The sequence below is a fragment of the Misgurnus anguillicaudatus genome, chromosome 10 (genome assembly GCF_027580225.2).
Source record: "Misgurnus anguillicaudatus chromosome 10, ASM2758022v2, whole genome shotgun sequence".
In the NCBI taxonomy this organism is placed as follows: domain Eukaryota; kingdom Metazoa; phylum Chordata; class Actinopteri; order Cypriniformes; family Cobitidae; genus Misgurnus; species Misgurnus anguillicaudatus.
In genome coordinates, this window is record NC_073346.2 from 39,348,951 (window position 1) to 39,359,309 (window position 10,359).

At 36.4% G+C, this 10,359-nt stretch overlaps 2 protein-coding genes across 3 annotated transcripts; both read right to left on the bottom strand.

Moving 5' to 3' along the window:
- Positions 1–213: 213 nt before the first annotated feature.
- LOC129447648 (free fatty acid receptor 3-like) lies at positions 214–4,417 on the bottom strand. Of its 2 annotated transcripts, none has more exons than XM_055209396.2 (2): positions 4,341–4,417; positions 214–1,586 (listed from the first exon to the last, which is right to left on the bottom strand). In XM_055209396.2, exon 2 carries the CDS (start codon positions 1,574–1,576, stop codon positions 599–601), a length of 978 nt encoding a protein of 325 aa, XP_055065371.1. In that variant the 5' UTR covers positions 1,577–1,586; positions 4,341–4,417; the 3' UTR covers positions 214–598. The 2 variants fall into 2 exon arrangements, with proteins under 2 accessions (XP_055065371.1, XP_055065372.1); XM_055209397.2 differs by lacking the exon at positions 4,341–4,417 and adding an exon at positions 1,821–2,019.
- A 3,631-nt stretch (positions 4,418–8,048) lies between these two features.
- On the bottom strand, positions 8,049–9,591 carry LOC129448786 (free fatty acid receptor 2-like). The gene has a single exon (XM_055211390.2). The coding sequence runs from the start codon at positions 9,589–9,591 to the stop codon at positions 8,620–8,622; it is 972 nt and encodes a 323-aa protein (XP_055067365.2). The 3' UTR covers positions 8,049–8,619.
- Between the last annotated feature and the right edge of the window lie 768 nt (positions 9,592–10,359).

The following is a 10,359-nucleotide window of genomic DNA, read 5'->3' on the forward strand; positions in this document are numbered from 1 at the left end:
AAGTTTTAAAAAATCATAAAACAATGCATCTATTTTTTTATTTTGACCATGTTTCCCCCATTTCAACTTTCTGTAAATAAATGCAAATAAAAACCAAATTTTTATTAGGAATTTGGCAAAAATGTTGTCGGTAAAATTATAATTTTACTTAAAGGTGCAATGTGTAAATTTTAGCTGCATCTAGTGGTGAGGTTGCGAATTGCAACCAACGGCCTTTAAAAAAAATTGTCCTTTAAGGGCTTCTGTAGAAAAATGGCAGCACAAAATGGCGACTTCCATGTAAGGGGACCTTCTGTGTATGTAGATAAAAAGGTCTCATTCTAAGGTAATAAACACATAACGGTTCATTATGTAAGGTCTTTATACACCCCTGATAATATAGTTTTGTATCTTATTTTGTATTTCTGTCATGAGATCCTTCTAAAAATTACACACTGCACCTTTAAGAAAAGAAAAGGACCATTAAAATTGTCTCTTAATTTTTTCCACAGCTGTATAAATAATAAACATAAGTAAAAATAAGCATAGCACCGGTGCTCATCTAATTCTTCATACTCAGCCACAACACATTCATCATCACAAATGTTATCTTGTGACATCAGTGGGAACTGTCCGATCGCTGTGCTCTCTCCCCCGCTATCCCACCTCTCAACAGGGGGCAGTAGAGAACTGACTGACAGCAAAGCATGGCAATGCGCCTGAGCAACTCTCGCAAGATGCTCTTAAAAATCTCTCTGAACGCTGAAGAAGAAAAGTAAAAAATGAAAGGATCGAGACACGCGTTCAGCGTGTTGGTAAGCAATGCATACTGCCTCCATTCGGTGCTGTAGCCTCCAATATATCCCACAACATGTGTTAGGCTGAATGGCATGAAACAGGCAATGAAGACGAGAAGGGTTCCCACCGCCATCCCGATGGCTCTCCTTCGCTTCATGGTGTTGATGTTGGGTAGATTGTAGAGGATGTGGATGAACTTGATGTAGCAGAAGCAGCAGACGAGAAGCGGCGCACAGAAAAGCACAATGAAAAGCTCCAGACGATACGGCAGAAGGATCCTCAGCTGTTCGTCATTGAATTCCTCGTAGCATGTGTTCCTCTTGGATGTGGCGGTGATGTTCGGGTTTAAATAATGGTATTGCATGACATAGACCATACTGCAGTGCGCAAAGGAAATCAACCAGAAGAAAACGATGGCTATCGCTGCATTTTTGGGATGGCGTTTTAACTTGTATTTTATGGGGAAGGCCACACCCAGGTAGCGCTCGACGGCGATGGCCGTCAGATGAAGGGTGCTGTTGTAGATCATGGAGAAGAAGACAAAACCTGACAGCGGACAGAGGAAGTCTGGCAGGGTCCACTTCATGTTTGCCGCCTCTACCATACGAAACGGCAGAAAGAGGAGGAAGAGCAGGTCTGAAATGGTTAAACTCATTAGGAAGACATCCATAGGGGTGGACCTCTGCCGAATCTTCCGGCAGAAGGTGTAACAAGCCAGGAGGTTGGCAGGAAGACCTGTGATGAGAGTGAATCCATAGACTCCTAACACCAGGTTACTGAGAGTCACTGTCCACGTCATTTCTACCAGCCTTAATAGAGACAAAAAGATTAACAAATGCATAATGTCTCATAATTTAATGATGCGATTTGGAGCATCAAAGATTGATTTAAATCGTTCAGATGATTTTACTCAATATTATCAAATTATATTTTGACCGAATGTTCTTTACATTATGTGGAATGTACAAAACAATCATAAAAAATGACATACTTACACACGTAAAATTTATCAATACAGAACTAAAATAATTTTGTTTGCTTACAGCTGCTGAGATGAGAGCTTTGTGAGTCAGTGTCCCTTCAGTAAGACAAACAAATGCTGTTGTGCATCTAAAGAGCATCAACTTTCCAATAAATGAATCAATAGTCTTTTTGGGATTTTGGTGAGTGTAAAATGACACTTATCAAATTTTATAATCAGATAAGTGTATGTCTCTGGTAAAATTCATTTGGACAGTACAACCTTCCCTTAGCAGGCCAGCATTAAATGTGACCTTGTCTGGGTTGACATTGCTACCTTTTAATTTCTAACCCCAAATCTTTAACCTTGTGGTTACACAACCTATAGAAACATATTTTTCATAAGAATTTTCAATAGAAACTAAGTTTCGTTTAATTGCCTAGAGGAAGCATCAGTAATGCAAACAAGCAGCAATAAAAATCTATTTTTTGAAAGCTGACAAATATTGCATTCATTTGGTCATCGTTTTGCGCGTGTAGGTCCAGAAAGCTGTTTTTCAACAATGATAAGTAAATTCCTAAAGTGGTCATTTTTTTCTTATAACGCGTTGTGTTTCTTGTTTCATTTGTTAAACTACTGATCAATCTACAGGTTATTTAAGTGCTGTAACCCATCCTGAAGTTTGCTTTCTCAGAGTAGTGCTGCAACAACGCGTCGACGTCATCGATTACGTCGACTACGAAAATACGTCGACATGCGTAAAATGCGTCGCCGCGTCACGCTGTTTACATTCATCTCGCGTAATGGCGGCTTCTGCTCCTGGCAGTGTTTTCCACACATTGATTTGTTTGTGTGCGACACAAAATCAACAATGGCCGCAACATTTACATTTTTATTTTCATTTAAAACGGCTTCATTTATTGTTGTGAGCGCTCGGTGGTGCCTCTTTTGTGCGCGCTCTCTCTCTCTCTCTCTCTCTCTCTCTCTCTCTCTCTCTCTCTCTCTCTCTCTCTCTCTGCGTGAAGCCCATAGACAGCGCCTCTCATACATGACACTGAGTGAAAGAATTAAAAGTTGGCTGTGTTTTCCATGCGGATTCCTCTGTGTACTTGCATTTTCACGTAAACGTCAGATGTTACTGACAGAGAAGACGACTAATTCGAGTTTATCATGAAAGGTTAGCAGTGTTTTTCCACACACACTGGTTCTCTATGTGCTTGTGCGCGAGCTCTCTCTCTCTCCTATGCCCGCGCATGCCTTCTGTAGTAACTCTGTGGAATGGCAATTTTTTTATTTGTGCCGAATTGTCTGCAATGTCGCGTTTATAAATCAAGATTTTAGAAACTTAGTAGTTAAAGTAACAGCTGATTGGATTATTGGGTCATGTTTAGTCACTATTTTAATAGCCTTTGGGGTGGTTTCCTGAACAGAGATTAGTTTAAGCCAGGACTAGACCTTAGTTTAATTAGGAAATATAATTTTAAACAAACATGCCTTACTAAAAACATTACTTGTGTGCATTTTGAGGACAAACTAAAGGCATTGATGTATTTAAAGATATGTCAGTGCAAGATGTTTTCAGTTTGGACAGCTCTTATATTTATTTTAGTCTAGGACTAGTCTAATCCCTGTCTGGGAAAACGCCACTATATGTCTGACAACAGAACAGATAATATGTGAAAATAGCATTCAGTTGCGTTAAAATACAATAAAACAAACAATGACTGTCAGATCAGACAGAGAGTAGAAAAACAGATTATCCAACAGATTAAATAGCTAATCAAAAAAATAACACTATATTAATAATAAAAAATAGTCGTTAGGGTAGTCGACTAATCTGAAAAATAATTGCTAGATTAGTCGACAGAAGAAATAGTCGTTAGTTGCAGCTCTATCTCAGAGTTTTTCCAAATAAAAGTAAATCGGGTTTAAATGTCAGGAGTTCCTGTCGTTGTAATACTGTTACATTATGTTGAAGATTTATATTATTCTAATTTGATTTAATAAAATTTTTATAGTGCTCATAATGTTGAAAAAAAGTTTTATTCTCAACAATTCAAGTTCTTACTGTCGGACTGCTTTTGAAACATTTGATATAAACTAAAATTTAAAATGAAAATGTAATTTCTTTTTTTTTGCAAAATAAACGACAAAATATGTTTGCAGTTGCATATAAACGATTTCATAGCCATGTATATTTACTAAAAACACAAAAAAAATCTATCTTGTACTGTTGTGTTACTTTCCTCCAGGCTGACGGGGTCAAAAGTAAATTATACCGAGTCGTTTTACATTTGTGCAATATTTTACCTGGTCATGATAGACCACACTTGTGAGTTGTTGGCCACAGCAAAAATATATCTCTGCCTAAAACATTATCTTAAAAAATAAAAAATTTCTGAAAAATTATACTTTCGCCCCTGCACTCCCTTATTAGTAATTAAACCTATCTAGGAAATATTAAAGCGAACAACATGTTTGATGAAAAAGCTTCAATATGTTTCACACATTATTTATTAAAATGCACAATGGTGTCATTTTCATTGCACAATAATGATTTTAAAGTAAACTTTAAAAAAAAATAAAAGAAGACTTTACCTACCTTAATAATTCAGTGTAACAAATCACTTTCACTCTTAAATGTTGCTTGTGCTTCTTATAAACGGTCTCGTGGTGACATACCTACAGTATAATGACATAACAGGAAAGAAGCAACATTTGCTTCCTATTTTAATTCAACAAGTTATAATTAAATACAATATTATACTAACAGATTAACAACATTGTTTTTACAGCATGACTATTTAGTATTAATGCAATGACTTTTGAAACACAACTACTATTAGGCTAGATCTATATCTAATTGCAAATGTAAAGTATTTTGAATAGAAGATGTATGCAATAATAGTCAAGTCAAGAGGCTTTATTGTCATTTCAACGTATAGCAATGCAGTACATAATAAAATGAGACAACGTTTCTCCATGACACTGAACTACAAAACAACACAAAACTAAGGACTCAAAGTATTTTTAACCACATAAAGTGCATGTGTGCAACCTAGTGCAAGACAGAAGAATAGTGCAACAACAATACAAAACAATACAATACAACACTGCCTACAATAAAAAGAAATAACAACAAAAAATGCCAACCAGGTACTCTCTGCTTAGCCATCATGATACGTTGCATCATTGGAGGAACTAACTCACGACTGTTTCCCGAAAGCATAGTAACTTTTTCGCTGTAATACATGTCATGGCACAGACCACAGCTCGATAACTGTAGTTTAAACCACACCAGTTTGTAAATGTTCGTTGGAAATTTGGTTTCTGAAAACACACCAATTCTTTAAAAAATGATGTAACAACGGAACTTGCGACTATGGTTGGCAAATGATGCTTTTGGGAAACGCACCAGATACAGATTCTGATTACAGAAGAAAGTGCTTGTAAACATCTCTATGTGTTACAGAAGCTGTCTGTACCAGTGTGGTAAAAGTGTAATGTGCAAAGGACAGCATTTAAATATGATGTGCAAAGTAACGCATAAAACAGCACTGAAATATAATTGACATACATTGACATGTTGAGAGAGATTTGGGTGTACAAGGTGATTTTTATGGCAGCAGGTACAGGTGTATAGTTGTGTGTGTGTGTGTGTGTGTGTGTGTGTGTGTGTGTGTGTGTGTGCGCGTGCGTGCGTGCGCGTGCGTGCGTGCGTGCGTGTGTGTGTGTGTACCTGGTAATTATCACGTTGTGGGGACCAATTGTCCCCACAAAGATAGGAATACCAGTGTTTTTGTGACCTTGTGGGGACATTTTGACGTCCCCATGAGGAAACAAGCTTATAAATCAAACAAAATTATGTATATTTTGAAAATGTGAAGTAGGAGAAGGGTTTCTGTGATGGTTGGGGTTAGGGAATGGGGTAGGTAAGGGGAAAAGAATATACAGTTTGTACGGTATAAAATGCATTACGTGAATGGAATGTCCCCACAAAACATGGAAACCAGAATGTGTGTGTGTGTGTGTGTGTGCGCGTGTGTATGTATTTGTGTACTGTGTGTGCGTGCGTGCGTGCCTATGGTACCAAACAGGGAATCCACCAAACACTTCCATGTTTTCCCTATTTAAAGACTGTTACATGAGGAGTTATACCAGTAAGTATGGTGCCATAAAATAAAACTTTTTAAGTACCATAGGAATGAATGGGGCTAGGCTAAATGCTAACACATTCACAACGTGCTGTACAGTGCACGCATTGAAAAAAGATAGGTATGTATTCATTCATCTAGGTTGAGGTAATAACATAGTTTAATATGGCAAAAGGGTAGACTATTCCTTTAATCAGAAAGTTTAGTCCTAATTGTGTCCACTTGATCTGGAACATCATGTGTTTGGAAATCTTTCTTCAAATGAATCAATACTCAAGTTTTTTACTCTGAATATTGGTCGAATGTTGCAATCAGTTTTACTGGATCTGAATGAACAAATAAATGCTGAAATAAACACAGCACTTTAAAACAGACAGACCAGATTCCTGGACGTGTCGGCTTTGAGGGGTGTGATGTTGGTAAGGGTCTGGTGTGACATCTGGTAAAATAATGAATGACTGGATCATTAGGAGTTATGAGTAATATGGTTTAACTTTATTAATAAAACAATGTATAAAGAAATGTTACACATGATTTTACTCATAGCAAATAATATAATGATAGATAATGTATAAAAATAAGATAATGCAGCATTGTATCTTAAAGGACAGAGATCAGTTAAATGTAAAATACAGCTGCCACAAACAGGTATTTCAAATACACTTAATGCAAATTATAAAGAATATATATCAAATTCAGAATATATATATATATATATATATATATATATATATATATATATATATATATATATATATATATATATAATATATATATATATATATATATAAGTACATGAAGGTTCTGTATCACATTTGTGGATATTTAAAATAAGTGACCCTTTCTATGAGACTAAATTCTCAATCTAATTATGAGATTCGGAGCATCAAAGTTTGATATCATTTTTTTACATAACCTTACTTAGTCAATATTAAAGATATCAAGATTGTATGTTCTTTATGGTTTTATGGAGAAAACAGTAAGTCACTTCACTGCAAAAATGATTTTCAAGAAAAAAATTCTTAGTATTTTTGTCTTAAAAATATCTAAAAATTCTTAAATTAAGATGCTTTTTTCTTGATGAGCAAAATGACCCAAGAAAATTTAAATTTAAGTGATTATGTTAATAAAACAAGCAAAAGGTCTGCTAACGGGGTAAGCAAAAAATCTTTAAAAAAAAAATTTTAAACATAAAATTCAAGAAAAATTCTAGAAAAAATTGCTTACCCCATTGGCAGATTTATTGCTTGTTTTATGCACAAAACCACTTAAATTTGATATTTTTTGGTCCAAAACTAGACTTCTTTTATTGGGTCGTCCTGCTCATCAAGAAAAAGCATCCCAATTTAAGAATTTTCAGATATTTGTAAAGAAAACAAGATAAAAAAATTCTTAAATCATGTTTTGCAGTGTAATATATGACTTTAGCTGTGTTTTTACAGGTAGGCAGTGTCGGCGCCACGAGCGGGCCCTAGGGACTTAATAATTAAAAAAATGTGCTGCAAATACATTTGGTTATACAATGAATACTGATTAAAATTCGGAGTATAATTAATAAAAAATAATAATTAAAATACTAACCCACAATGCAATGCTAACATAGTCAGCCAGTTACATACACAACACAAATTCTATCCCCAGTGTTTTGTCTGCACTGAAAGTTACTGTCACGTTCGGGGGCTCAATCGCCATGCGTGAGAACTCATTTTCTGTCTAAATAATGTATACTTGTAAGTCTTGGCATTTGAGCAAGACAAAGAAATTTCGCGACAAATAAAAGGACGTTCTTAAAAAGTTTTAAAAAGTCCTCTCGTCGCCTGCAGCTCTTCTGAAGGTAAACGCATGGTTCATTCTGGTGTTAGATATGTCAGTTACATTGTTTTCTTTTGCTGTTATTTGGTTATGTAAGTTACTGGTCTTTATGATTTGCGTGAGTTATCCAGTCTTGCACTTTAACGTCATTATAAGTTATGGTTTTACTATAGTGAGGGTTTTATTTGCGACAACATGCAACTTGGCTGGCTGTAACAATCCCGTTAATTTCACGGCTAACTTAGTTGCTATATGAGTAAATATATAGACATTTTGATTTGATGTCTTTTATTAGCTTATTTTTAAGAAATACAAACCCTCTGGGAAAACGTTTCCAGACGCGTTAAAACAAGTTAAAAGTCAAAAGACGAACATTCGGTTTAATCATTGTACATACAATCTCATATACGTTATTAATTATGCATATTTATTCTGTATTAATTCGTAGGTATTAAATTGTCCCTGTTAACGTGACTCGCTCACAGTACCTGGGTGAGGCTGTTTTTCAGGCGGTTGTTTAAGGAATAAAATACCTTTGAATGTTGCGACTGGCCAATCAGTACCAAGCATTTTACAGTGCCATGTTAATAATAAAATAATAAGATGAACCAGGTGCCCCCCTAGTAAAACAGGAGGCCCCCTCATTCTGTATTCTCTGGCGCCGACACTGCAGGTAGGGTCACATACAGAATGTGCAAATGTTTTGCATTCAGCATCCACTTGAATTTCTCTGTGGTCTGAGTACTAAGAATAACTTCAGTCACATCAATGCATCAGAATTTCATGAAGTTGGCTCTAGCTTTCATTTACATCTATTGATGACATAATAAACATGCAAAAAGAAACAGCACTGATGCTTATATAAGCCCCGGCGATTCTCAGCCACAGCCATCAACACATCCACCACCGCAAATGTTATGTTGTGACATCTTCGGGAACTGTCAGATCTCTGTGCTCTTTCCTCTGCTGTCTCACCTTCAGCAGGGGGCAGTAGAGAGCTGAGTGGCAGGAAAGCATGGCCATGCGCCTGATCAGCTCTCGCAAGATGCTCTTGAGAGTCTCTCTGAATGCTGAAGAAGAAAAGTAGAAGATGAAAGGATCGAGACACGCATTCAGCGTGCAGGTAACCAAAGTATATAGCCTAACTTCGTATTTGCCCAAAAATCTCCGAAATTGTAATATGTTGAAGGGCATGAAACAGATAATAAACATCAGCAGTGTTCCCAAAGCAATCCCGATGGCTCTCATTCGCTTCATGGTGTTGATGTGTGGTAGATTGTAGAGGATGTGAATGAACTTGATGTAGCAGAAGCAACAGATGAGAAGCGGTGCACAGAAGAGCACAATAAAAATCTCCAGGCGAACCTTGCTGTGGATTAACAGCTGATTGTTGCTGAATTCCTCACCGCACACGCTGGTGGACTCCAGGACTGAATAATATTCAATTCGCATAATGTAGACGATGCTGCAGTGCGCAAAGGAAATCAACCAGAAAAAAACCACAGCTATCGCCGCATGTCTGGGATTGCGTTTTAACTTGTATTTTATGGGAAAGGCCACACTAAGGTAGCGCTCGACGCTGATGGCCGTCAGATGAAGGGTGCTGTTGTAGATGGTGGAGTAGTAGATAAAACCCGACAGCGGACAGAGAAAGTTCGGCAGCGTCCACTTCATGTTTGCCGCCTCTATCATACGAAATGGCAGAAAGAGCAGGAAAACCAGGTCTGAAATAGTTAAACTCAGTAGGAGGACATCTATAGGGGTGGACCTCTGGCGAATCTTCCGGCAGAAGGTGTAAAAAGCCAGGAGGTTGGCAGGAAGACCTGTGATGAGAGTGAATCCATAAATTCCTAACACCAGGTTACTGAGAAGCACTGTCCACGCCATTTCTACAACCCTGGAATAGAAACAACAATAATGAATGCATGAACCATTGAAGTATTTTGAATCATTTTCACATCTGCTGTCACACAGTATGTGACCTTTCTGTGAAATCCAGGCCCAAAGATATCAATTCTGATAATCTAATGAAAAGATCTGCAGCATCGACGTTTGATGCAAAGATATTAACGTTATTTTCACACAATGTTCTTTACGGTTTTATGTAGAAAACAATAAATCATAAAAACGTACTGTGAATTTTCACATACTAGGTCAAATTACATGCATACTGGTCACCCCACCAGCCTGACTAGCTGAAACATACTATTTTAACTGTGCTAGATCAGTATTAACCAACATAACCAAGTGTGTCCCAACATAGAAAATCATCATGTTTTGATCTAGATTTAATCAGCACTTTTAAAGGGAACACACTATAAAAATATATGCAAAAATAACACAAAATACACTGGAAAAAAATGATTCATTGAATTTAATCAATTTTTTAAGGTAAGTGGTTGCAATCAATTTATTTAAGCTACATTTAAACAAAAAAAAATTAGTAAAGTAAAATAAAATATAAACTTTTGTTTAATTGATTGCAACCACTTACCTTAAAAAAATTGATTAAATTCAATGAATCATTTTTTTCAGTGTACTCACAAACACTTTAATACAGAGCTAAAATAAATGTGTTTGCTTACAGCTGCTGAGATGAAAGTCACTAAACAATTGTGAGTCATTTTCTGGGCCTTCAGCAAGACAACACATGCT